This window comes from Phasianus colchicus, chromosome 5 (genome assembly GCF_987193195.1).
Source record: "Phasianus colchicus chromosome 5, bPhaCol1.hap1.1, whole genome shotgun sequence".
Taxonomy (NCBI): domain Eukaryota; kingdom Metazoa; phylum Chordata; class Aves; order Galliformes; family Phasianidae; genus Phasianus; species Phasianus colchicus.
In genome coordinates, this window is record NC_143440.1 from 53,196,176 (window position 1) to 53,223,791 (window position 27,616).

A 27,616-nucleotide genomic window follows, 5' to 3' on the forward strand; every position below is an offset into this window, starting at 1 on the left:
AAGAGGCCACAAGAAATGGTAGGAGAACCTTAAAGAAGCCTTAACAGAGGTTCAATTAATTTCCATCTATATGTAGAAATTAAGAAAATTGCCATCAGCAAGTATTACATTTGTAATAAGAATTCACAAAAAAGAAAGCAATTTAAAGTTCACCAACTTACAGGCACTCTGTCATCCCTGCTCTCTTTCTTTATCAGGGAGGAATACAGAGCACAATATTTTATTAACCTTTATGTGAAGCATATTTAACTATGACCTATTTGGACTAACAAAGAAATGACAATATGAGCACGAAAATAAAATTAGCTTTTTTATAAAAGAAGTGAAGCTACAGAACGAGCAGCAGTTAGTGTGAGGCATATCAAAAAGCAATAGGCTGACTGTACACTGACTTGCAAAGTCAGAGCAGCTCTACGTACACATCTGCAGAGTGACTGTGCAAGTTTCAGCAAAACAAATTCTTAGACCTGCTCAATGCTTGAGCCAAGACATCAGACATGTAAGGGCACATAAGATTTGGCATAAGTCTTAAGAACATAATAAAGCAGAATATATATTTCTGTTTAAAATAGTTAACGACATAACCACATACTTACCTAATACCATTCCTGTTAAGCCAAGCAGTCTCTACAAATTACTCTTTGCTGAGTATGGCCTCCCCAGCAGAGGAATGCAGCTGACTACATGTTTGGTGCAATCATTCATATATGTGTGTATTTGACACACACAGTGTAAAAGCCATGAACACTCACACCAATTCCCACCTCATACACAAAGACTGAAGCGTACTGAAGAGGAAAGGGGAAAAAAACTAAATATCTAAACTTGTAATTTCTCATTTAACAAAAGAACGGAAGGGGAAAAGGAACAGCGGGGTACATCCACAGTTATGCAGTACTTGGAGCTTTGAACCACCAGAGTTCAGAGCAGTTTGGGGGAACTTTCCAGAGGTATGGAAGATATTCATTTATTCAACTCATCACTCCTGTTCTATTTTTAAAACTTTGAAGCAGTCTGACTACTTTATTCTAAGGCATCTGCTGTCTATCCAGATAGAAAAGCATCAAGCATATTTTCTTGAGGATTCATCATTTTAGAAGTAATTTCCTATACTGTAACACTGACAAATAAAACAGACTATTCTTTCCCTGGGAGATATGATAGTTACATCAATATTTGTACCCTCTTGGACTACAATATTATACTACCACATCTTTCAGTTATTGGTGACGTCTCTATTGTTTAAGATGTCCAGTAGTACTCTGTGTTTCTTAGGTCCAGCTGTATTACAGATTGAAATTGCCAAGTGTCTATATGGTGTTTCGTATTTAATATGGCTATTAATGAAGATTTAATTGAGGAAGCAATGTTTGACTACTACAGCAAGTAAAGATTAATATGAATTCTGCTATCAAGTCTGAATAATTTAGCAAGTGATGTCATTTTTCCCCCAAACCAGATGCTTCTGAATCACTTGTTGAAAACCTAAGCAGTGTATTCTTGCAGAGGTGACACCAGAATACCCTTCACATCCTCCTGCCCTCACCTTCTCTGCTTTGGGGACGTTTGAGAATCTGAAAAAGGCAGTATGCAGTAAGATCACTTGTAAGAAAGTATAGGCTGACAGGTACAGAAATGCATTCTCTTCAAATTCAGTGACGAGCTGGATTCAAATCTACAGAAAAATGACTAAGTGGTGTATGTCTTCCTCTTGGCTAAAACATTCCAGAAACAAATCAAACAATCTTCTCCCCATTGCCTACCTCGCTGCTCGGTCAGGCCTCTTGCCACATTTTATCTTTTGCAACAAAATCATAAAGTGTATATACTTTGTATCCTTCCCCTCACTTCTTCCCTCCACCCCAGAAAAAGTCTCATAACAATACACTTCATTATGTACACTCACATGAATGTGAGTATTTGAAGAAAAGAACACCATCCCATGTTGTATTATCTTTTGTTATTTAAAAAAAAAAAAAGCAAGAGGAAACTCATTTAAGAGTGGAGCATACTAATCATGACAAAACATGGAGACATACCAGTTGAGATTTAAAGGCCGCTAGTAACACTTTTTGTAGTAATTAGTGCAAGATAGTTAACTCATATAAACAAATATTTGATGGTAGATTTCAGCGACAAACAATTCACTTGATGACATTTACATATAAATACACATAAATAAAATCCTATGTAATTTAGGTTTGTAGTTAAGAAAAAATACGGTCTGAAATGAATTAAATGTTATTGTCTCTAGTTGGATCAGAGCTCTTCCTCTAATGACAACCAAGTATATGGGGTATAAAAAGCATAATAGTACAATTCTCAATTTAGTAAAGTACTACTCTATAAAACAGAATCATGAAAACAGCTCTTACATTTTAATGTAAAGTATAAAATTGTATATTTACATTTACATACACTTTACTGAACTACATCGGGTAGCTCACAGTAAAAAAAAAAAAAAATCCCTTTTTGAAAACCTTTCAAAAAATACATCAACTGCAGATATGATCAAAAGTTGCTAAGTTAGCAGCTGACACAACATCTGTAGTAAAAATATATTTTAGGAAAATACCTGGAAAATTCTAAACACCAATAAACACTTTAAAACTATCTTTAAAGTAAAAAAATGTAGCAAAAACCAGAAGAAGCTAGCTAGAATAATGGGAACTATTGCATACTGCTCTTTAAGAGCCATGTAGCGACTTAGAACAGAAGCAGCAAATATTATAGGAGTTATGTGGTGTAGCAAAGTGGAAACTGGAGGAAAATGGGAAGCCAGTTATCCAACTTCTCACTGTGTTTGTTACCGTTTTCAGTGGGAGAACGATAAAAAAAAAAAAGAAGGATGAGAGAATCCTTCTCACTAAGCATATCCTCTGTCAAAGGCTAGAACAAATTTGTAGAAGTAACCCAAATTTGAAAGCCTTGGACCACATACTTAAAAACATTTACCGTATCTACTTACAGTTCAGTGGACAAGAGATTGGATCATTACACTACAAGTTGCAGGTTAACTTCAGGAGTTAACGCTATTTTGCAATATGAAGTGCTTTTTTAATATATATATCTATATAATATATAGATATTTGTAAAATACATGTGCAGATTTGATAGAACAAACTGTGGAAATAGCTTTCTTGAGTCTTTTTTTCCATTAACAGATCTTTATCTCCTACACAAGGAGTTTCAGGATTCAACAAGGATTTCTACAATATGATCAAGCTCGTTAAGATCAGATTTACAATTAGAGCTAGAAGTTGTAGCTGTTGGAGAAGGAAACGGTTCTAGCCCATCACAGTGTCCCATTTTTGTGTTGCTCATCATGCCTGTTAACATAGTATCAAGATCATAGTAAGAATTGTCAACTTCTGAAAACAGGTCTTCAACTGAATTAGGACTTTTGTTCTCCAGTGTCTCAAATATTTGATCTAATGATTTTTGAAAATTTCCTTTATTTTCTTGTGAATTCTCCATTTCCCACACATTACTTTGCAGGTTTCTTAGAGCTTGCACTGAAGAGGCTGTTGACATAGTTTCTGAACTATCTTGTGCCTGGTCACCCTCAAAGTCTTTACTGAAAGTACTGTAACCTGGAACATGCTTTCCCTCAGCTTGCTCCCTAGATGAGCGACAGAGGATATCTGTTGAAACAAGGCGATCCACGGATGCCTGGCCTGTATTCTGCATATTTATCATCTGCCAAGTCCCATCTTGGGTCATTTCCTCTTGGATCTGGCGTACCGTGTTGGCTATAAGTACCGAACGACAAAGGTTAGGTTCGACCAGCATGTGACACAGCTGAAGTTTAACCAAGGACATATCTAAAAGTGACTGTCGCTGAAGATTATATGAAGGAATAGCCTTAATACCAGCCAGAGTTCCTTCAATATCTTCTTCGCCATCAAAACATTTTCTTTTCAGTCCTCGCATAAACATTGTGTCCTGTTAAAAAAAAAATAATTAAAAAAAATATTGTACAACATAAACAGCTCAATAGACAGAAAAACAAAAGACTAAAAAAGTAAACCGAAACAGAAAAACTAAACAGCAAATTCTTTGAAGATAAAAACATCAGAATTATCATACCAGGTTATAGAATGGCCATTGTGGTACAACAGGGGTCAGGAACACATGGACAGGGTCCCAAAGACGACACTCAGGAACCAGGAGTGAGCAGGTCCATGAGTCATGGCTTCGCAGAGAGGCACCTGAGAGAGGCAGGGGCTCCCAGCTCCTGGTTCCCATTAAATGCCAAACTTGATGGAAGTCAGGAGCCGCTGCTCTGCACAGAAGCGACCATCTCAACACTTGTATTTCACCTACTGGAGAGGCAGTTTCTCCTCGCTCCTCCTCAGTTTCTACTGGCATGCTTAACCTCTAATTTTGGAAATAAAAATACAACCTGGCACACCATCTTTTAAATATATGACCCCTGTGGAAAACCAATATGCCTAATGTAGTAACAAAAAGAAGAAAGATATATCTCACAGACGGTGTACTAGAAAAGGTTAAGTTTAGTCACTTGGGGTGTAACACAGATTCAGTTCATATAACTCAAGCATTCCTTCATGTGCCCTTAGTCAAGTGAGTAAATGAATAGCTCAGTTGCAATATGAATTGTGCAATTCCAATAAGGACAGACTCATCCTCTGTATGGGCTTCTGTACTTCTTTCCCAACTGACTATTAAAAAACTCTTGTATTCTTACTTTATGTTCACTAGCTAAAATGATTGGAGCACATGCAGGCTTCTGATTATTTACCTCTAAAAAATCACCTGCAGAATTAACCAAGATATGAATTTCAAGCAGCAGCTCCCAGATTGTCATCTGAATTGCACCGGTTTTTATAGCAGTGTTCCAAACAAGTGAAGTAGTAAGCTGACCTCTTCAAACACAGTAACTGTAAATGCAATAGATGTCGCTTCACTTAGTCTTACAAAAGTTAGGATGCAAAAAAAAGCCAGCACCTAATCTTCATATTTATGCACCTTTATTATGTCCCTTTCAAGTCTTCTCAGAGTTCTTTACCTAACATTTTGGGAATTTTATACACTGTGATTCAAATAGAATGACATTTTTCAGCTCAAAGCTGATAAGACCAAACCGCTATTGCTGCAGTATGGTTTATTCTGCTTCTCTTGGTAAAGCCTAATCTCTACCTTGCTTTTTGGTAGCTACTGAATGGTTCACATGTTTTCAGAGAGATCTCTTTCAGCTTTTTCAGCCTTAGTAAAAATGCATCCAAGTGAGACTACATTGCTCCTTTTATCGTACATTACACTCTTATCGACTCTGAAAATGTGAAGCTAGAACAGAAGCTACATAAACATTTGCTCTACCTCTGTGCAACACTTCTCACGTTGCTGTCCGTATCTAGAAATTAACATTTTATTGAATTTGCTGTCTCTTGAAGACTTCCTTCCAGAGGAGGCTCTTTAAAAATCACAATGCACACAGAATACAGTATAGAACATGTGAACTTTGTCTTAAGGTCATGATTAACAGGCTTCTAAAAAGCTACATACGGACTACCAGTCTATTAAATGCTTTTCAAGTTTCATTCTAAAGTTTTTTCCTGTAACTCAACATATCTGTATTATTTCCAATTTAAAAAAACAAAAAAAACAACCTGAGTTCCTACTTGATAGTGCCTTTTCCAGACCTTTAGGCATTAAAACTTTTTATCTGGTTATATCCTGTATTATTTTTTATGTAATGTTATTTACAATGTTTACACATACACACCCTGTGTGAAACAACCTCTAGGAAACACCTTTTGTGCCTAATGATCATACAGGGTTGGTTATGTCATCAGACTTTAAATGCTCCACACAGAGTTTCAAATTTATGTTCATTTCAACTTCTTTTCTTGTAAAAGAATAATAAAACTGTAATTGAATGTTAACCTGATTTTTAACCATCTACTGCTTGACAATTAAATACCTTCTAAGGCACACCAATGGAATTAATGAATGTAGCACAGAACTTGAAAACATCAGTACATCACACATGCAAGTTGGTATAAGACCAACAAAAAAAACAACAAAATTCTTAATTCTTATTCTAAAGCATTTCACAGAATTCACTGGAATTTTCAATCACTTTTGCCATTATAATATTTACTTCTAATAGGTACCTTACATCACAAAAACAGCAGTTCTTTGTCATCTTGTTTCTGAATCTGCGCAAAATACTAAAAGATTGCTGTTTCATGTAAGGAGGAAAAGCTACATACCAGTAATTGTGCTTGATGTAGTCCTTCCTCTTCTCCCATGCTACTGAGCAAGAGTCCATACAGTAACAGTTAGGGCAGCACCTACCAAATACCAGGAAGCAAGGCATCAGGCAAGTACAGGAGATGCACAGCAAAACCATTTCCCATTTCAAAAACGTACACAGCTCTACTTTTTCAATTGCTTCAGCATCTCTATCCTCACAGCACTCCCGTGACACTATAAAACCCGATTTACAACTGAAACACAAAGGTGATTTGCTGAACAATATGCACGGAATCTGTGATAGGAGAAGGAAACTGCCAATTTAAGTCCAAGTCCTGGGCTATTACGCTGACCTTTGGACCAGCCTCCCCCTTATCCCTGTGCCTTTGCCATTTAAAGAGCAAACAAAATCTTTAGCCATCATCTGAAAAGCATAAATGTGTAGCAAGGCATAATGAAAACAAGTTTATCACAAAAGCTTGCAGTTTTCATCTTTGTCGTACAGAACCATACATCTCCACAGCATCTACAGGAAAAGAATATGCATGCACAAGTATAAAACCAAAAGAGCAAAGGTGGGGAGGATTTTCCTTTAGCAGCAGCGCAGAAACCTCATGACTAAGATTTTCTTTGCAAAATGACAAAAATGAAAGTAATGACAGTAATGAAATTGTTTTAGCTAGGAAGGCTGAGTTTTCAAAACATATTCGAGGCAAAACAAGATCGAATATACCAAACACAACTATCAAATACATACAAGAATTCCTTTAACAACTAAAGCAAAAAAGAATGCCATTTTAATGGGCTACAAATACCTTATAGGAAAAAACATGAATACAATTCTGCTACTGTTCTAGACATGTCTGACTGTACAAGTCAGTTCAGTGTCTGCAACTGAAGTTGACCTAGAAAATAAGTAAATTAACTGGATGCATATGTACACCTTTGTTTTCTGTTGTGGCTGGTAATTAAAATTGTTGAAAAAGCACTTGTTTTTGAAACAGGGGAGAGGGGAAGAGATAGTTGACAAAGGCCTTTTTTTTTTTTTTTTTTGGCAGAAAGCCATCGGTTTTTCTCCAGGGGTTGCATACTAAAATATTGGATTAAAAAAGCCGCCACAAATCTTTTGACACAACCCCAAAATAATACGACTCAAGCACTGTCACATCACAAAAACTATTTCAGCCAACTCATTCTCTTACAGACTGAGTTAACAGCAGAGTTCGAGAGATGGTGGTGAGGCACCTGAACTACAGCTCCAGTGAGACATCACAGCATCTAGTCACTATTCCTCATTTCTATCAATCACCTCATAATGCTATAGAAGTTCTGAAGCTTTTGCTCCCTGGGTATATTCTCAGCCCATTCTGTAAATGAAATGCAGGCTCTCCACACAGTAACCATTTGAATCTCTGAACAGATGCTTTGGGTAAGTGACAAGGACAAAGCTTTTCCCATGCAAAATAAACAAACAAAAATGCAACTGCAGGTAGAGATGCTACAGTCATGAGAACAATAAATGAAAAGATTTTCTAGTGCTATTTTGGATATTAGACAGTTTTAGAGGAAGAGAGCATGGCCGTTTGCCTGCTGGAATGATATGGGAGGGGACCCTTGATGAGAACACCTGGAGAAAAACCACTGTGACATCCACAAATGAAAGAACACCAGGGATGCTGGCAGATCAGTCTAGCCTGTGACTTTAGCAAATTAAAAGAAGGACACAGTTTTCCCATGCAATGTGTTAGTAAGACCTGCTACATGTGATTCTACGTTCTTGCCTACAGCAATAAACAAACCACACAGACCTCTGCTAGCATAAATGTACTGAAGAACTTGTCCATCATAGCAACTATTTCTTCAGATTCTCTTCCCTGTCCAATGAGTGTGCCTCAGAACCTAAGTTCTTAGTAATTTTTTAACCTTAATAGCCACAATCAAATTCAATTAAAACCTTGCACATAAACAGCCGCCCCCTGACTTTTCTGCACCATCTCCAACAAGTACTCATCTCAGGAGAATGCTAACCTTAAAATCGAATTAATTAAAATGCTAAGTATGCTTCTCAATTGATTTACATATTAATGTACTCAAAAAGGTATCAGCTGTTACATAAAACCTCCTGGTACATGCCCACAGGATTGCTGCTGCTCTGGATGCAAGGTGTTCCAAGTCCCCCCCCGCTTTCAGGCAGGATTTGCCTCTATTCAAGAGGCAATATCTGGACTGGCTGTATCCTATCATCTCCCTTCTGCTGCTGCTACCTCACAAGTCGAAACCTACTGTGCCAAAACCTTAACTGTTGTTTGAAACAGCTGTAGGAAAGAAGTTGTCAAGGAGACAACGTCTATTTGTAGGGTAACTAAGTATGAAAAAAGGGGGAGCTGCGTGGCTTTTTGTTTGCTGGAATAGTAGTGCAGGAAACACAGTGCTATGTCATTCACAAAAAATGCTGCTTTTGAGTTTGTGACAAACTCCCAGCCTGCTTTACAAATAAGGTGCTTGAAACCTGATCCAATTCTTGCTGGAGCATCAGCTTACACATTCCAGAACCACATTCAGATGGAGGTGGTAACACCCCGCAAAAGGCATACCGGCTGCTTCAGAGCAAGGCATTTTCTAACAGTCGAGCTAACAGAGAAGAAGGTGATTCTGGCACCGTTCGCTTTTAGGAGGAAGCGGACATAAGACGCGTAAATCCGAAGAGAAGCTGGAAAGGCAGCGACTCCTTTTCGGGCCCGAATCCAGGGTGGGCTCCCAGGGCGGGGAACACCCCGACGGGCCCGAGACAAAGGCAGGAGGAAGGCGCTGGGGCCGGACGCCCCCGGGGCAGCACGCGAGGGCTGCGGGAAGGGAGCCAGGGCGGCGGGGACGGGGAAGGCGGCGGCGGAGGCGTGCCCGGGGCGGGGAGCGAGCGCGGGCGCACGCAGGCGAGGGAGGGAGCGCGGCGGGGGCCGAGGCGGGGCCGAGCATCGGTGCGTGCGCTCGGGGGGAGCCGGGGGAGGGCCCGAGGAACCGCGCGACGGTGAGAGGGCGGCGTAGGAAGGGAAGGGGCCGAGGAGGAGGTGGCCCCGCCGGGGAAGGGCCCTCAGGGGCTCTCACCCGCTTCCCGAGGAACCGCGTGCGCGGCGGCCGACGGACGCCCGTTCGTCGGCGTCCCGCGCTCCCGGCGAACCGCCCGCCGCCATTTTGGATCCGCTCCCTCCCCCGCGGGCTCCGCCGGCCCCGACCCCCGCCCGCCCCCTCCCCGCGTACAGCCCCGCGGGACGGAGAGCGGGCGGCGCCGCGGCCCCGCACCCCGCTCGGCTTTCCCCGCTCACCGCTCCACTGCCGCCGCCGTCGCCTCCCAGCGCAGGAGCCCGGCTCCCGCCTCGGCGCTCGCTCCGCGCTTGAGGGAAGGGGCGTGGCCAACCGTAGCGCCCGGCCCCGCCCCCCTCGCCCGCCATCTTATTGTCAAAGCCCACAAAGGATCTCGCTCCCCGCCCCCGCCCTGCCGCCGGGGGCGGGGCTTTGGCCTCGGGCCACGCCCACGACGCAGCCGCAGGTCTCTATTGGCTACCGCCGAACCGCGCAGACGGCGCTCGCCTTTGCGATTGGTCGCGCCGTCGCCGCGGCACCCAGCCGCCCCCGCCCCTCAGGCGCCGCGCACGGGAGGCTGCACGGTTGCCGCAGCGCCGGGCCCTTCCCCTCGGCCGTGAGAGGCTGGGAGGCGGGGGCTGAGGCGGAGCCCCCATTTCAAACGGCAGCCAAAGCCCCGCGGCGCGGCTGGGCTCCCGGCCACGGGCTCCGGCGGGAACAGGTTGAGACCTGGCCCGGCGGCAGCCCGCGGGGCCCTCGCTCTGGGAGGAGCTCCGCCCCCGGGCCGCGCCGCCCCCGCCGGGCCGCTCCGCGCCGCCGCTTCCCTCTGGGCTGAGAGTCCGCGACGCCTCCCGCCCCCGCAGCCCGCGGGGTGCCAGGCCTCGTGACTCCATTAGCAAGGCCTGTGGCATTTCCTGTCTGAGCCTCGCAGGCGGAGGACGGGCAGGCCGCTTCCCTCGGGCGGGGAAGGATGGAGCCCGGTGTCCCGGCAGCTCCGACCTTCGTCTGGAGCGAACGGCCCAACGCTTTGGACGCCTCTCGCGCTGGCTTGGTGCTGCGGCACATCTGCAAGCGCTTAGCCCCAGCGCTCAGCTGCTTTCCCGGCCCTGTCAGCAGCCAGGAGGGGGGGAGTGAGCTCGTCCTGGCTCCAGCCGCTCGGCACCGGCAACTGCGGCCGAAGGTTGGGCAACGAAAAGCTCTGCGGCCCCGGGGAGAGAAGAGAAATGGAGAGAAAGAGGGGGCTGGGGAGCAGAAAGTGGGCCTGGGAGTGAGTCGGTAGGGAGGGCTGTGAAACAGCTGAGAGCTGCAACTCGGTAGGAGAAAGCAGGAGAAAATAGTGCTTGTACAAGCAAGGTCGCTTTTGGGATGAGATCTGTTAGGAAGTGCATTATCTCCCCATGTTTTTTATGGTTTCTCATACAGCACATTGTGACACCACGATGCAAATGCACACGTGAAGACTTTGAAAGAGCAATACAGCAAAGAGGAGTGTTCCCCTGCTCTTCATCTCAACACTGACTTTTTCTAGATCAGCTGTGATGAATTCAGTATGTAATCTCACTTTAAGTCCTGCACAAGCCCTTGAGCCTTTCTGTTGTTCCCTGCAGGATCTCTGCCATAGAAAAGTGTGGTGGTACTGCTTGGACTGGTGGTAGCATCACCTCCATATCCCCTCTTTCTTTTTTCCTCTTTTAGCTACAATGAGAGTATCTCAACTTTTCCCCCAATAAATTCCCCAGGGAAATGAAGGAAGAACCATTGAAATAAGAGGATAGCTGATAGATTAAAAGGCCTACGTTGTTTGAAAAGGAGAACTATGGAAAGGTTCTCAGTGCTTTCTTTGAAAAGCTGAGAAAACTTCTGCATGCTTAGGCAAGATATTACAAGATTTGATTACTCACAGGAGAAAACAACTCTTGCATCTCGCATATGTGAAACATAACTTGACAAGTCAGAAGGGAAATATCTGGACACACTGATGCAAAACAATACAGACCAAAGTATTTACTAGAAAGCAATCTCTGATAGTACTAAGATAGTATTATAAAGAAAATAAATCAATTGTAACCACAGTGTGATAAAGATATCAATTTTTAGCTACATGCTGATGTTTTCTATCGACCTACTGGTTTCAGTAAACTGAATGTTAATGCCAGAGTTAAAAAGAGCAAGTGATAAATGCTAGTTGAGAAAGCTGTGTCAGCACATGAAACCTTAGCAGGTAAAGTAGTCTGCAAGCAAAAGCAGAACTGGTGCATAGCAGTTGGAGACAAAGCACAGAGCAAAACTGGAAATAAATGTCTACTGAACAATCTGATCAGGAAGCTGAAATGAAGATGGGAACTGCTATTAAAAAAAAGAAAAAATAATTCTACTGGCTTGAAATGGCAGGTGATGAAAAGCAAAAGGTATTCAGAGCTGCTGGAGTAATGTGAGAGCTTACACCTGGTGAGACACTGTGGTGAGCTGCTTGCTGATGTAATGACTACCATGTATGACAGGAGAAAATGATGCAAACCAGCTCAGCACATCTCTCATTGGAAAGTGGATCAGCACTGGCACCCGGCAGAAACTTCAGAATGGTAGACGTGAGGAAATATAGAAGCCCTGGCAGCCCTCTGAAACTGTAACCGTGTAGTTTAACCACAGTAGGCTTCACTGTGGCCTCACTGAGCTGGACCATGATACAGGTTCATCTTTAGCATGCCGCCCTGACCCCCCATTCCTCAGCTTGGCACACAGATGCAGGACAGACCCGGCTTCAGTCCGCGTGAGCCGCACGTGCACACCGGCTGTGCCCATGCCACTGCTCAGCGGCTGCCGGAGCCGTGCTGGCAGTCGGCCCTGGCTGTCCCCAGCCCTCTGCTCCAGCCAACAGCCAGCTCTCCCAGGGCCTCCTTCCCTGGCACTGCTTGGTACCGGCTGCGTGAGCTGCGTGCCGTGCTGCTCTGCAGGCAGCCGCTGACCCTCCCAGCCCCCTTCCCGTGCTGGGCTGCGCTTGATGCCTCCCGAGCTTTGCTGCTCCTTTCTCAGAGCCCCTGCTGGGCTGGCCAGACTTTCACACATCAGCAGTGACGGGAAGGCTGCTGTAGAGTTGGACAGTGTTTATAAAACCGCAGGAATTAATAGGAACTCAATGGCTGAGAGCAGGGCTGAATCTGTGCTTTTAAAGACAAAAAAAAAAAAAAAGTGTGATTTCCAGTTTATTTGTGCAGCCTTGAGCTTTGCAAAGGATCTCAGATGTGACATTTCCACACTGCAGATGATTCTAAAAAATGTGTTTTTATAATAGTTTTAAAGGGTCAATGCTGTTACTACTTATGTAGGTGAACCTGCATTAGCAAGGAGTTGGACTAAATGATCTCCAGAGGTCCCTTCTAACCCCTACAGTTCTGTGACTGTAGAACAAGAGACAGAAATCCATGCAGAATGAAGTTCCTCACTTCTGTTGGGTCACTGTGCTGGTATGATTTCTAGCCCACAGAAATGTCTTCCCAAGAGAATGTTTCATTTGCACTGACAGTCACTGTCTCTCTCTGGGTGTTTGTACGGGGCTTACTTCCGTGTTTCTCAACCAGTGGGTTGCATGGCTGCAGATAAAGAGGTTAGGAAAGTCAGTCATGAGGTTGCTTAAGCTTTGAAGCAAATAGTTTAAGAGAGATAGGAGTGAGTCCTGTCCCAGGCCCAAAACTGTGACGACAATGAAGCATTTTCCACTACCCTGCTGTGTGGCTGCAGCATTTTCTGTCTCTCCTTCTGGGGCCCTGGGGGCCAGAAAGCTGGGCGAGGAGAGCAGGAAAATGTGCGCTTGCACTGCCGGTGCTGGGAGCCAAGCAGACATGAGTCAGCCTTGAGCTGGAAGCTGTGCAGCTGTCGTCAGTGCAGTGCTGCTGCCGAGCCCTGTCGGGAGGCAAGGTGTGCTCATCCAGCTCCGTGCTGCACCAGCAAGACCCTGTGTGGTTGGGGAAGAGTTTGGGCTGTGATTCAAAACTGGGACAAAGCTTGCTTGCCTCTGCCTGCCAAAGACAACGTGGACGTGCTCTGAGTCTGCGTTGTTTCTCTCATAATAAATGTTTGATTAAAGCTTGTAAGTTCCGTGTGTCTTTCTTTAATTTGGCTCAGGAGTAGGGCAGGAGGCCCATCTGTAATATACAGTTTCCTTTAAGCCCAACCTGGCGAATTCTGACTACCTTTGAAATAAGCAGCATTGCAAAACAGTCCTGAGTGCTTCTGCAGACGAGCACATTCCTGCAGCAGAGCTCAGCCTAGAACTCCAGGAGCAGATGGAAGAAAGGCTAAGGAAGATAATTAAATGTGGCTGTTCCCTGAGAAGTAAGCCTGTTGTAGGAGCTCAGCTGAGCCCTGTAAGCCAGATACAGGCTACAGCCTCACTTTGTGCAGTCTGCAGTTACAGCACTCCAACTTTTGTAAAGTCACAGAATCAGTAGAATTGGAAGCAACCTTTAAAGGTGGTCTGATCCAACTCCCCTGCAATAACAGGGACACCTACAGCTCAATCAGGTGTTCAAAGCCCTGTCCAACCTGACCTTGAATGTCTAAAGTGTCTGTTTCCTTCTTTCTTATAGACTTCCTTTAGATACTGAAAGGCTGAGAAGGTCTAAGAGAAAGTGTTTTCATGTTACTGTTGTGTGTTAATGTGTGGAACACAAAATGTGGCCAGAAGTTCTGCTCAGCCTTCAGTAAAGTCTTTGTCACTGCCCTGAGCCTGGAGAGCTGTTACCTCTGTCTGTAGTAGGGGGGTGAACAAGGAATGGGGTCATTCAGTGCCTGTGGAACAAACATGGAGTTTGGAGTGAGTGAGTGAGGAGGAAGAGGAGAATATATCTGAACTGTGCATTGATGAGCTAAATGTAGCTTGATGTTGGGTGATAGTGACACTGGCATCAAGTATTAGTGGTTTTGAAAATGAGCATAGTAGTCAGAGCACTCATCGCATCAACTATTACATGCACCAGCCAACAGGTACTTGACGAGGGCAGCGTTTGCTGTGTTGGCTCAGCTGTTGAACCACTGAGGAGCTGTAGCAGGCAGGTGATGGGAGGGAGGGTGTGTGGCTGTCAGCGTGAGCTGTGGCGAAGCAAATCCATTCCTAGGCAGAAATTTGTCTGCCTCAGGCCACCAGCCTCAGGCCTTAGGTTCTGATCTGTCTACAAGAAGGCCAGGAAGATTAGGAATTACATGAACCAAGAAATGAGCAGAGATTGAGATAAAAAGAACTTTAGCAGGCTCAGTTGGGATAAAACAAGGAGAAATGATTTCAAACTGAAAAAAGGCAGATTTAGACTGGGTATAAGGAAAAGGTCTTTTATTACTATAAGGGTGCTGAGGCACTGGCATGTGTTGCTCATAGAGGTGGTGTATGCCCTGTCCCTGCAGATACTCAGTCAGGCTGGATGTGGCTCTGAGCACCTGATGGAGCTGTAGGTGTCCCTGTTCATTGCAGAGAAGCCAGATTATATGGTCTTTAAAGGTCCCTTCCAACTCAACTGATTCTATGATTCCGTGGTCTGACTACGAAACCCTATGTGCTAAAACCACCACCACTGTTATCAGCTAGTAGCTCTCTGGAACTGATAACAAATTGTTAAGAAGAGGTATTAACGTGTTCCGACTGCAGGAAATAGGGAAAGGAGAGGAGAGGAGAGGAAAGGAGAGGAGAGGAGAGGAGAGGAGAGGAGAGGAGAGGAGAGGAAAACAGAAAACTGTTAGGCTCATACTAGTCTGCAGACTCTTTTAGCCTGCCTTTCTAACATGGTCATATTGGACTTAAGAGCTCTTCACAGAAAACTTTAAAAGTTAGTAGCCATCAGTTTCCTCTGCTGATCAAAAAGATGAGAAAGATAGAGTGCCTTAGTATTACATTACTTGTCGGTGGTCCTCAGCCACCAAGACGTCACAAAATAAAAGGAAGTGTCTTCATCAAGATTTGCATCTGTCAGCTGGTTCAGAGGAAGTGATTTCAGCAGTGGGTGGTATGCAAAACTACACAAGCTGAAGGAATGACAAACTGAGATGTTCCAGCCATAAAACACGAGTAATGCATGTTATATGCAGGAGGCAGCAATAATACATGCTTCATGTTGGTGGTAGAATATTTGCAGTAGGAACAAAACACAGATGATGAAAGTTTTCCAAAAAAGAGACTTTCAAAGTGATACCTAGCAAGGTAGCACTACTGTGATAGAAACCTTTATGGCAAAGCTCAGTGCTTTGTATCAAACAGCAGAAGTCTCCAAGTTTTGCAGTAGCAGTCAGCAAAAATAGATTTTAAAGTGCTGAATGCTGTTTGGGGTTTTATTTTAAGGCTTCTGAGCCCCCTTCTGGATTATCATGGCAGTTATGCTCCATGTGTGTGAGGGGCAAGATTGTTTTGCTGTTGCAAACAACAAATAGGTGTGCTCTTCTCATAACTGGAGCAGCACACCTATTTACTTTGTAACAGGGATTTTATTTTAAACATACATTTTGGAAATTTGAATTACATGTTGTCTGGTGCTGCCTAAAATATGTTCCATATCTATGCATAAATACCATGGAATATGACAGTTGCTATAGTAACTAAGCATCTACTATTAAATAGCACCCCAAGCTCATAAAACACGTGCAGCCTGTCACTACACAAGGTATTCCTGTCTTTGCAGCAGGCTAAGTACCATATTTTCTTCTTGGAGTTAGCCTGATACTGATGATGTGTTTGTGCTGTGCATATGAAGGTCTTTTCTTCTTCACTAGCTCTACCTTCCTTTGAAAACTGCAGCTACTGTAGGAACAAAATAGCCTGAAGCAGTTGCAAGCTGAAGAAGTTAATGAATAATTCCTTTTTCAGATATTCTTGAACACACGTTAGAGGATGGCTTTCAGATCCTTCAGGTCAGATTTGAGGCTTGCACCTTTGCTGTTCTGCATCTTTTGATATGGTAGTGTTATTCTCTTGGAATCAGCCTTTTGGGAGGCATTGTGCTCTTGTGAGAATTCGTGTCCCTGAAAATTACAGTGACAACGGGAAACCAATTTCTGCAGTATTGGCAAACCGGAGAGTTATGGTTGAAGAGCATGGGTAGAACTAACAGAACTTTTTAGAGTATTTAGCTCAGTTTGCCTTGTAGTTTTGAGGCATTTGGCTTAGTTCTGCTAGATGGGACCCCAATAACAACCATTAACAGCATTCGTAGTCTAACATTTTCCAAAACAGACATGGGATTTTCCTCTGGCCAACAATTACTAAGGATAGTAGAACTCTAGAGGTAAGAGAGCTGTGGATAAGCCGGTTCAGAAGTAGTGCTTTATCTGCAAGTTAAATTGACCCTTCCCTGACTGGGAGAGTAAATGAAGGCTGTGATATATGCTCAGATTGTTTCCCAATTTTGCTCTATAGTCTAGTGAATTGATAGGTTAAACTGTAAAACATTCTATATCCACAAATTATTGCCAATGTTGATTTGATGGTGGCTTATCTGAATTTCAGTCTGTAAGAAAAAAATACATCTTAAATTAAATAAGAAGATAACAATTATAGTTTAGAAAGGGTATCCAAAGATGAACATACAATGTACATGAACTCATGAACTAGGGCATGGAAAGTCATATTTAAAATGTAATTTTTTAGCTTTTTTTTTTTTTCTTTCCTAAGGGAATGCTTGTGAATGCCTGTCTGACTTATCTGGTTAAGGGGTTAACTCAATTAGAGTCATGAGCATGAACACAGATAAGAGGCTGTGAGCAAGTCTCCTTCTCTGCTCTGGGTCCTGTGCCTTGATGGGAATGACAGCCCTGACTTTGTAGCAATAAAGGAATGTTAACTCACGTCTCCTGCTGCTCTATCAGTAGCCAGTGACAGCCCAGCAATCATTTCAAAATGTCTTAGGTTAACAGAGTAATACATGTTTAATTGGCCTTACTTAATGTGACTAACAAACACCACCGAGTGCCAGTTGATGTGCAATAAAGGCACAGGAGCTGCGTGGAGCAGCAGTGCAGGGCAATGCACAGCAGTGCACACACAGAGGGGCTCCTGAGGCTTTGCTCACAGCACGCTGGGTGTGCAAGTACTGCAGCAGCCGGCTCAGCTGAGTGCAGGAGGTGGTGCATTTCCCTCTGACCCTAACATCATCTCCAGGGAATCATGGGCAGATCCTGGCAAACCCCATCGCCCTCTATTTTTTATCGTTTGATGCAAGGCTCTGTTCTTTTCTTTGCATGATATTTCTTGTTTTCACTTCTGTTTTATGCTTCTCCTTTTTCTTTCTGTACATAGCTACCATTTGAATATGGATTTGTGTTTCTGCCATAGCTGGGTAAGCACCATGACCCTTTCTTTTTTTCTTTCTCTGAAGTCCACCACGGCCAGCAGGGCAAATAGGTGAGAGTGTGGTGCCCTCTGGTGCCTGCACTGAGCTCCTGGAGAAAAAGCAGCTGGTGCATGGAAAGGATGTGGGTTTGAATTGTACAATGCAACAAACCTGGCCAAAATAATAAAAACCGGAACTATAGAAAAGAGAATTAAATCTCGGTGTCATTTCTGAAATCAGAAACTCCTGCTGCGTGGATCGTAGTAGAGCAGTAGGCTCATGATCCGGGGTTGACTGATGTGTTGATTGTTGGAGTATGTTGGGTATAGAAGCTTTTCTTCATGTTAGCCAATTTGACCCGTGATGATGAAACAATAACAAGTCAGGATTATACATTAACATGGCTTTATGTTATAATGGATACGTCCAAGCTATATTTCTACATCAAAAATATTTCCTCTGAATCCAGGTGGTTTAAAATTGATATGAAATGGAAACCCAGGCCAGCAAAAAAACCTTCAGATTTGCATTCAATTCATGGTAGGAATGCTGATTTCATACATTTGGTTTAACTTTGTTTTGATTTATTTTTAATGGTTTTTGGTATCTCCAGAGAATACAATGCTTTTCTGGGATATTTGCTTTTACGGTATCATTTTTCATCTTGGAATTTGACTAAGAGGTTCTAGTATCTGAAACTGAAAGGCAAGAAACCAAAGAGACAAAGATTTAATACAGTTTCTAGCTTTTAGTGAAGGAGGAGTGTTTCTGGCTGGAAGAGTGAGTGACTTGTCCCCGAATGAAGCAAACAGGGCCCACAGCTCTCCTCAGAGCAGGTGGTGCTGTAAGATCACAAATCTTCAATTCTGCTTTTCTGGAGCACTGAAGTTAACCTGCTGCCCCTTCCTACCTCCACAAATCTTTTCCATTATTACCTTATTACCTTTCAGAATTTCCTTTACAGTTCAGTGTACAAAGAAAGTTCCCCCATCCCTCTCTTTTCTTTGTTTCTGACAGGAACTTTAGGTTCATTCTTGGCTTAGCTCTGATCTTCTGCCTTTTGTTGAGGGGCCATTCCCACAGTAAGTCAAGAAAGCAAGAAGTAAGTCATATCCCTGAGATTCTTTTTTAATTTAAAGCATATTTTTCTTCCTTTTTGCACACAGCAATATGCATTCAGTCTGAGTTCAGCTTGAGAAGTATGTTTCTTATCTTTGGGACACAGCTATTACTACAAGTAATGAAGTTAAGCACATCATTCCATCAAGAGCTGTGGACTATTAGTTTTCATAAGCTTTACTTTGCTTCAGAAAGATATGAAGAAAATAATTAGAAGTAGACAGGAACCATACATGCAGCTAAATGGAAAATTACAGGACTTTTTAAATACCTTATCAAATGTCCTGTATACAACATACTGTGTAGTCACTGGTAAGTGGCAGGCATACAGTAACAAAATCTACCTGTAGTGGGTAGTGTCATCCCAGTCCTGCCCTCACTATATTTAAGAAAACCAAAAAAAGCAGCCCTGAATCAACCAAATGAGTGCTGTTGCCTCAAGCACATTGTTGTTAGATTGTCAGAGAGACATGTCAGAAATCTGCTGCTAGGAAAGTGCTTCCCAACCTACAAAAACTTTTCTAGGAAGGAAGGATCTCAAGAGAGGCAGTGTCCACATGGATAGATCTTAAAGCACTGAGGATTTTAAAGATAATTACCAGCAATCTGCCATATACGTAAACAGCAAGTGCAATTAGCATTACTGATGGAGAGATGCTACAAGCCTTGTGAGTGCTTGGCCTTGAGTATTTTCAGTCTGGACAACAACTCTATGGATCTGTGCTACTAACTTTCTCTTACCTTCAGGAGACAGCCAAACTCTAAACTCCAAAGCATCCTATTAAGGATCAATCCCTGTGAAATCCCCAAGGGTCTAGCAACCATGTCACTAGCAGGGGGGTTAAAGTTAAATGGACGTCCTCTTTTTTTTTCTTTTTTTTTTTCTTCCCTGAAGCTTACGAATAAACAGAAGCAATTACAGAGCTTCAAAGCTGTCTCTGAAAGTGCTGACTCAGTAGAATTTGTGTTTCAGTCGCTTATAATCACCTCCACACAGCTCACTGCCCCTCTGCAGTCAGCACTGACTATGCATACATCACGCACCTGATCACTCTTTCTAGTATCTCATGCAGGGGCTGTGTTTTAAGGAGGCAGACAATGCTCAAGGGAAGAAGTGTTCCATTTTACAGAAGGAGAACTGTGATTCAGACTGAAGAATTTGTAAGCAACAGTTTTGAATACGTAGGTATTTGCATACTTGTTCAGAACATCTGTGACTTCAGGTTTACAAGGCTTTTCAGGACTTTGTATATCATACAACATCCTTTTCCCACACTTCTCTTTAATTCTTCACCTCCCTCAAGAAAGCATTTCAAGACAGACCTTTGAACATGCAAGAGATGCTTTGTGCTCATAGATTGTGATGTACGTGCCCCACTACAGACTGAGGCTGCCAAACAGGATGGGTTGTCTGATGGTGTACTGAGAAGGCATATTCTGCGGTTGCTCGTGCAGACAATATACATATGATGTTCTGTGAAATTCTTACCACATAACTTATTGCCCCTCCTCAGCAGACTTTCTATCTGCCTACAAGGCTGTTTTTTTTTTTTTTTCTTTTTTTTTTTCTTGATTATCTCTGAGCATTTCTTACAGATGGAGTAAGAGGGTGAGACCCTAGAATTTATCAGTGATCTGAAACACAGAGATGAGACGTGAGTTTAGAGTCCTGTCTTACTAATGGCTCTTGAGAACAGCAACTAACATCAATTACCAGGACATCAGCGTTAGCCTAATTTGGGATAACAGATTTCCCTTTGTTATTCACATTCCTTTCACCTGAGAACTGCCTGTCAGGAGGCCTCACTGCATCCCTGGTGCAAACAGAATACAAGAAGCGCCCTCTCCTGTGCAAAGCTTAATTGTGCAGGGAATGAGAAGGAACTCTGGGACGTAAAGCACCGCAAAAAAGAATAAAAGAGGTGGAGAGGTCAGGTATGTATGATACCCTCATCTCCAGACACAACTTGCAGAAGCCGTGCTGGAAGTTGCTGCTGCCCATATGCTTCCTTTGCGCACCAAAGAGGTTCCAAATGCGACTGCACTTCTCTGATACAATCCCCCCACCCTTATTTGTTCCATGAAAATAAGATAGACAGGCAACTTTGCCTTATTTTTCTCTATAGAGGACATTTCCTAAAAGACCTATCCCACAGCACGACCTGTAGGACAGCAATTCGGTCTTGATGTGAAAATATAACAGCTTGAAACCTTGGTTCTAAGTTAGGTTTCGTCACTCGCTACCAAAACTTTGACATTGAGTTGTACGTGATAGCAGGGACTGAATGAGAGCAGCTGCAGGGCCACCAGCTGCAGATGAAACTTTGTCACGCTTAGAGTCTGACTTTATTCATATCTGTGTTTGCCTGTTTTACAGAGGAAGAATAATTGTGTTTGTGAAGCAAAATTTAATATTGAGCATATTGAATATTTCTTAGAGAGTAATGGAGAATTCTAAGTGAGTTATTGCCAGCAAAGATGTAATGCAGCATTTGTAGAATTGATGAGTAAACAAAAAGATATATTATATGCAAAAGCTAGTTTGTCCAGCTCTAGTTGATATCCAGAAATTACTCACTTTATGCTTAAAACAATCAGCAATCCACTCATATCCCAAGTACACTAGGAATGTCTGAGAGACAGAAGTAAAATCATCTTTTATTATCTTGGATGACAGCAACAGGAGGTGAGGGAAAGGCATGGAGCTGTGTCAGGGGAGGGTCAGCTGGGGGTTAGGGAAAGGCTGTGCCCCAGAGGGCAGTGGGCATGGAACAGGCTGCCCAGGGCAGTGGGCACAACCCTGAGTGCTGGAGCTCAGGGAGCGCTGGGACACCTAACCCTAATCCATACAATCAGTTGACCTTTCAGATCTGTTCTGACATAAGTAATGTTATTTAATAGGTCTCCAGCAGGTATCTCAGCATTGAGATCCTTCCTTTATGATATACCATGTAACAAAACAGTGAGCTCATATGCTTCAGTTTGTGGCGTGGGAGCAGAGCACTCAGTGTATCTGATGGGCTGCTCTGACGATGTGGAAATAACATTTCTTGGTGTCTTCACCTGGCCCCTGTAATCCCTTCAGTATTCTGTCACAGGATAAATTAGATTGGAAAGGATCTCTGGGGATTGTGTAGGTCATCTTCAAAGTCACATCAGGTTGCAGAAGAGTTTATTTCAGAGTGTATCAGAACAATGATTCTCCAAGGACTTATATTAAGAGAAGATGCACAATGATACAGTAATTTGGAAAGGCAACTGTATTAGACAAGGCAAAAGGATTACTGATGTTGTGTCAGATCTTGCTAATTCCTGTCCCCTGCATCGATGGCACTGGACTCCAATATTGTTTGATTTAAATACACTTGCTTTTTCTCACACGAAAAGTATCAGAGAGATTTCTAAAATCTTCAGGTTGAATATCCGATTTGCAACCATTTCATTCAGCTCAGAAGTCTGAAGTCCGTCTCTTTGGTTTCTTCCAAATTCACTGCCATTGTTCACCAAAGTTTTACATGTAGGCTGTGAAAATCCTGAGGCTGCGGCAGTTTGCATACGTGTCTTCAGAGATTAATCAGCAACCCTCTGGCTGACTGCGGCTGATCTGAGCAACGCCTGCTGCTGATTTTCTTAGTAATACAAAGCTTGATTTTCAGCAAAGTTACAGATATTCAGCACTCTCCTTTTTACCTCAGAGCGTTTGAGCTCTGAGATGCACGTGAAAATAGAAAATTACAATTTGTTAATTAACATCACAACACAATTTCACATTTTTTCCAAGAAACAATCTTCTATTACATTCAGAACTGTGTGATCTCCCTTTGAAAAGACAAACATTTCATAGGAAGATGTCAGAGGACTCATTAAATAATACAAAAATTAAATAAGTCATAAATACAATAGCTTGAGGAAATGCCATTTGGGAACAATACTTCTTCCCCAAAGTGTGTAAGAATGAAGTATAACATGCAGAAATATCTAGCACAATTTTAAAATATTAACAAATACTTAAAGTAGCCTTGACTATTATTAGTTCAATTCAGAAATATGGATATTAATGCCAGTTTTAAACTGAAATACTGAAATACAACATTGCAGATAAAGCAGAATGGCACTATGGAATACTTTAGAAACTCGTACTGAAATAAACATGCAGTTGGTTCACTACTTTTGTGATGTTTTATTTTGGTCGCATAAAAATATGAGAAGGTTTTTAGATAAGTCTTGCCAGGTGGTAGAGTTAGATGCTTCTTATTTTGTGATTTCTAGTTTGAAGGTACAGGATACTGCCATCAGTAGTTTATACACAGCAAAAATGAGGCAGAAACAACGAAATCTGCCCAGCACAGTCTCAGTGTGCACAACCAGTGTGTCTCATCCACGAGGAGAAGGCATTGTGTTCTCCATGCTGCCATCCTTCCCTGCCAGAAAGGCTTCCTTGGCAGAAAGGCTACACTCTTGTATAGATCCTGCACACTAAAATCCAGATTGATACAGAGAGGGGAGCATTACCGTAGTCAGAAATGAAACACAAGTTCAACAAATATTTGGAGATGGCATAAAAACAGTCACCGATTCCACCTGAAAATGCCTACATTTTCTAAACATTTCAGTGCATTCCAGAGTTAGCAACAAAACGAGGAAAATCTACCAACTGTAAAATATCAAGCAGTAGAAGGGTACATTTTTAAGCATTTCAAGACTGTTTGGTGCTGTTTCCTGACGAGTACTGTGGAAGTACCGTTTGTACACTTTAGCAGACACTGCTTTGCCCTTTACTCAGTACATGCAAGGTAGACTAAACTGCATACTGAAGCATTAGGAACATTTTCAAGGCTCATGAAAGACTTCCTCATTTTTTACATTTTCCACTGGTTAACCACAAACTTTAACAACAGGATACATGCATGAGAATCTGAACGTGTACCTCCTGAACCTAGTGATTTTAACCAGAAGAATGGGCCTCACGTTGTTCTTCCAGGTTGGGTGTTTCTTTTTTGTTCAGCTCAGAAGAAGAAACTGATTCTCATTTTGTAAGAGTCCAAAAAATAAGCTTTGAGTCAAAGTTGATTTCACAGTTTATTCCACATGTTCTTCACAAAGCAAGGTTTTCACTGATGGTACTGATGGGCAAACCTCGTAGAAGGAGAGAAACAGAAATAAGAAGTAACGTTCCCATAATGTTTTCAAGGAGTTGCTGGCCCACGTACTGCAAAAAAACCCACAACCCTTCCTTTGGACATCAGCATGTAAATATTTGTGTGCTGCACTGTGCAGTCTGCAACTCACATTGAGAACTTCTTTGCTGTCAGCAGCCAGCTGCAGCCGCAAACTGCTAGCTACCACCTTCTGGGTCTTTGCTATTGTGACTGCATACGGTCTCCTGCACGTGTGATGAACTTGCTATCTCTTTGTTTTCTTCCCCTAATACTCCTTCTTGTGATTCTTTCTGCATTTTCAATTTGCTACTGTCAGTCTTATGATTAATGGATGAGTTGAGCCTGGATGAGTTTGATTTCCACCTTCTCAGGCTTCTGTAGAAATCTTTCCTGACGTTTTCACTAGTCAGCACATAGATGATTGGATCAGCAATGCCATTTGCAGTTGATAAACACAGAAACACTGTAAAAACTGAATATATACTTTTTTCAAATGGACACGAGCAATCCTGATGAAACATAAAGTATATGGCTCTTATTAGGAGTACCACATGGTAGGGAGCAAAGCACATCAGGAAAATGACAATGATGGCAATTGCCAGATACTTCACTTTGGCTTTCTGGTGACAAGTCACACTGTCACTTGTTTTTGTTCTTTGGAAAATTTTGTAGTTGGTGAAAATGAGAATTGTGAAAGGTATGACAAATCCAAATAGGAATCTGGCAAAGCTGAAAGAAGCCAGTGTTTTGTCAAGGGGTAAGGTCTCAAAGCAGTTATTGTTATGTATACTATCCATTTTAAATATTGGACTGTGGATTATTGCAACCACAGCAACAAGAAAACACACTATTATGATTGCCTTTTTGCGTCCTCTTCTCCCTCTTGATTCCAGAGCATACACCAGTGCCACATAACGATCCAGAGAAATACAGCATAAAAGCAGAATGCTGATGTATATGTTGCAGAAAAATATGAATCCCGTTAATTTGCAAACCTGTTCACCCATAGTCCAGTGGTGATCATGTTGCACATAGATAATCCAGAGAGGCAAGGTACTTAAATACATCAGATCACACAATGACAAACTGAAAATGTAGATGGCAATTGCATTATTCCTTTGGATTTGTACAAATGCGAGCAGGGAAGTCAAGCAATTTGCTGGAAGACCAATGGCAAAAACAATGCTGTAAACAGCAATTAGAAGTATCTTGCTGTCTTTGTAGGGAATGTCTAGGCAAATAGTGGAGTTATCCTTTTCAATTGTGGCACAGGCTGCATGATCCCCCATTATTTTTTTTTTCCCAGCTGGTGTTTTCTGTGAATCAGAAGACAAGATGGAAAGTTAGTATTTGCATCAATTCAAAGTGTGTCAGTAAAGGCTGCAGTCCCACAGATGCTAGGGCATGGCGGGGTGCTTGTCTTAATCCACCTAAGAGAGGAGAGTTTTCCAAGTCCTCCTGGTGTCCTCCCCAGGGAGCCAGGTTGCAGTTAGTTCCAGGAAAAAGGATCTTTATTCACAAGGAATTTATTGACTATACCATGCCTATCCACTAAGATGGGGTAGTGGGGACCGACCCTAAACCAGGCCGCCTAATAAATAGGACAGAGCTGATGATCAGTTACTAAAATCACTTTGCAGAGGAAATTAAGGGCATTAATCTTCTTTTTTTTTTTTCTTCCCAAACTCAATAGTAAAAAATGCAAACTATAGAGATTTCAGAGATGGGCTTGTAGAAGAACTTAACATTTCTGATCAGATGGGCGAACATCTGAACTGGGTGGAGGCAGTTTTGTGTCAAAAACTACCCAGCATACAGGAAGCAGAGTGTGTACTCTGGCTGCTGGTGTGTACTCACATATAATTCACACCTCTCTCCTCTTGATGAATAGCTGCAGATGAAGAACACAAACTTGTAGTGCTGTACAACATTCACCATTGTAATTCGACGGAACTGCCTACCACACCTATTTGATAGCTCTCAGAAAAAAAAAAAAAAAAGGCAGGAAATAAGGGTAGTTAAAGGAAGTAAACAAGGGAAGAACGTTTGCACTTTTAAGAAGTGGAGGTGAAGAAAATGAATGTTCCTTAAGCAGGAGTGGCTACTAAAAATACCACCTTTCCAAGGCAACCATGCACGAGAGAAGACCTGGCAGTTGATTAATGTAGAGCTAGGAGAAGCATTTCTTGCAAAGTGACGTGATGATTTCCACACTGAAATGTCCAATTGACTGAAGAGAGAAACATGGAATATGCCCCAATGGAATTGAATTGTCTTAAAAATTGTACTTGTATTTATGAAAGTTTCCATCGCATAATATACTTCATAAAAAGAGATCTTGCCTGGACTAATCCTTTGAACATTCACTTATGGGATGGACACCTACTCCAATCAGGTAACTGCCAAGAGCAGATGCGCTGATAGAAGTTGAGTCCTATCACCCTGAGGATGGGCGTGTGCCTTCCTGATCCACTCTGCGTGAGCCATTTTTCAACCTGTGCTCATACAGGGAAGAAGGTACCTTTTGTCAGCCTATGAACATTTATTTGTTGTTTGCTTGGTCCAGTCTCAAGAAGACCTAGGGGAAGCAGTCTGCTCCCAGTTCAGTGAGGACCTAGATTGTCTCATGCATCTCTGGCAGGGTGGATAAGCTGGTGGGGCCTTTCTTTCCCCTCCCTGGGATGTCAGAAGCAGCTCTACTCTGAATGCCTAACAGAATGCCTACCATTCAAGTCTGAGGGGCATTCAGGTTCCCTGACTTAGTTTAGTTACTGTAGGATGAGTACGGTATGAGAAAACCAACACAGGGTGCAGTAGGCTGTGCAGTCCTCCCAGCTGTGAAATGCTAGCCATAGCCATAAGCACCAGGAGAGATTCTCCTGGTCCATGACAGGAGGTGCTCATTTGCTACAAGTACCCAAACACAGTCAGAGCCTACTCAATGACAGCAGCTTCTGACTGAAGACTCATTCCCAATCCTGGCAAGAAGGCAGATATGGCAGAAGCAACGGTACCTGTCATTCCCAGCACTGGTGGCAGAGAAAACTTTTTCTCAGGGTGACATTTGGAATAGGGATTCTGTATGCAGACAAACTGAGAAAGCACTGCTGGTGTGGAAGAAGTATAACGGAGTGTGCGACCATGCTCTGTGACTACCTTCCACTTCCTCTTATGGCAAACCACGCTCTGCTTGCTTGCTGACATGTTGATGAGGTTAGCAAGTGGTTGCCTCACTAGTTGGGCCAAAGTACCCTGTTGCTGCCAAGTGATGGAGGGCCACATCTCTCCTTGTCTGAGAGCTGGGTCATCTGGAACCCAATGGATATATTCAGGTCCTCTCAAGGAGCCCTTAGCTTCAAATGCCCCAGCTTAAGGATGACTGAAGAATGGGATCCTCACTGCTGTGTGTGGGAAAGACGGCACAGTACTCAGCTGGGCTGTTGCAAAGTTTTTAAATTTATTTCCCTTTTTTGCTAGCAATGAAAGTGTTCTCATAGCTAGTATCATAGCTAGTATCAATATAGAAAACTGGTAGTTGTAAGAGATGGTAGTGACATTAGGTTTTTCTGCCTCTACCACCCTTGGTCAATGAGACCACAGACCTTACCCAGGCCACAAACCAAACAATTGCATAGAAGGATAAAAATGTGTTTTGACTTCTGGGTCAGCAGAGATTCTGTGCCAGATCTCACCTGGCATGTGACATAGGAGAGCTTATCCTCTGCTTAT

At 42.8% G+C, this 27,616-nt stretch overlaps 2 protein-coding genes across 11 annotated transcripts in view; both read right to left on the reverse strand.

Annotated features, from left to right (window-relative positions):
* Window positions 1-1,945: 1,945 nt before the first annotated feature.
* On the reverse strand, window positions 1,946-9,697 carry CDCA4 (cell division cycle associated 4). Of its 9 annotated transcripts, none has more exons than XM_031605557.2 (4): window positions 9,543-9,697; window positions 6,240-6,320; window positions 4,090-4,380; window positions 1,946-3,945 (listed from the first exon to the last, which is right to left on the reverse strand). In XM_031605557.2, exons 2-4 carry the CDS (start codon window positions 6,276-6,278, stop codon window positions 3,190-3,192), a joined length of 1,086 nt encoding a protein of 361 aa, XP_031461417.1. In that variant the 5' UTR covers window positions 6,279-6,320; window positions 9,543-9,697; the 3' UTR covers window positions 1,946-3,189. The 9 variants fall into 9 exon arrangements, with proteins under 9 accessions (XP_031461417.1, XP_031461418.1, XP_031461421.1 ...); XM_031605558.2 differs by lacking the exon at window positions 9,543-9,697 and adding an exon at window positions 9,325-9,441; XM_031605561.2 differs by lacking the exon at window positions 9,543-9,697 and adding an exon at window positions 8,817-9,301.
* Window positions 9,698-21,366: 11,669 nt separating this feature from the next.
* GPR132 (G protein-coupled receptor 132) overlaps window positions 21,367-27,616 on the reverse strand; it is a 75,016-nt gene continuing 68,766 nt past the window's right edge. For both annotated transcript variants that reach the window (XM_090141760.1, XM_031605567.2), the window contains one exon: window positions 21,367-25,203. In XM_090141760.1, the coding sequence (XP_089997886.1) occupies window positions 24,064-25,176 (1,113 nt within the window). In that variant the 5' untranslated portion in view covers window positions 25,177-25,203 and the 3' untranslated portion in view covers window positions 21,367-24,063. The remainder of the gene's footprint in view (window positions 25,204-27,616) is intronic.

Coding starts and splice junctions, on each gene's coding strand:
- CDCA4 (XM_031605557.2), bottom strand. CDS start 6,278: ATGGGAGAAGAGGAAGGACTACATCAAGCACAATTACTG. Junction 4,381..6,239: donor TACATCAAGCACAATTACTG/GTATGTAGCTTT, acceptor TTCCAAAATTAG/AGGTTAAGCATGCCAGTAGA. Junction 3,946..4,089: donor AATGGCCATTCTATAACCTG/GTATGATAATTC, acceptor TTTTTTTAACAG/GACACAATGTTTATGCGAGG.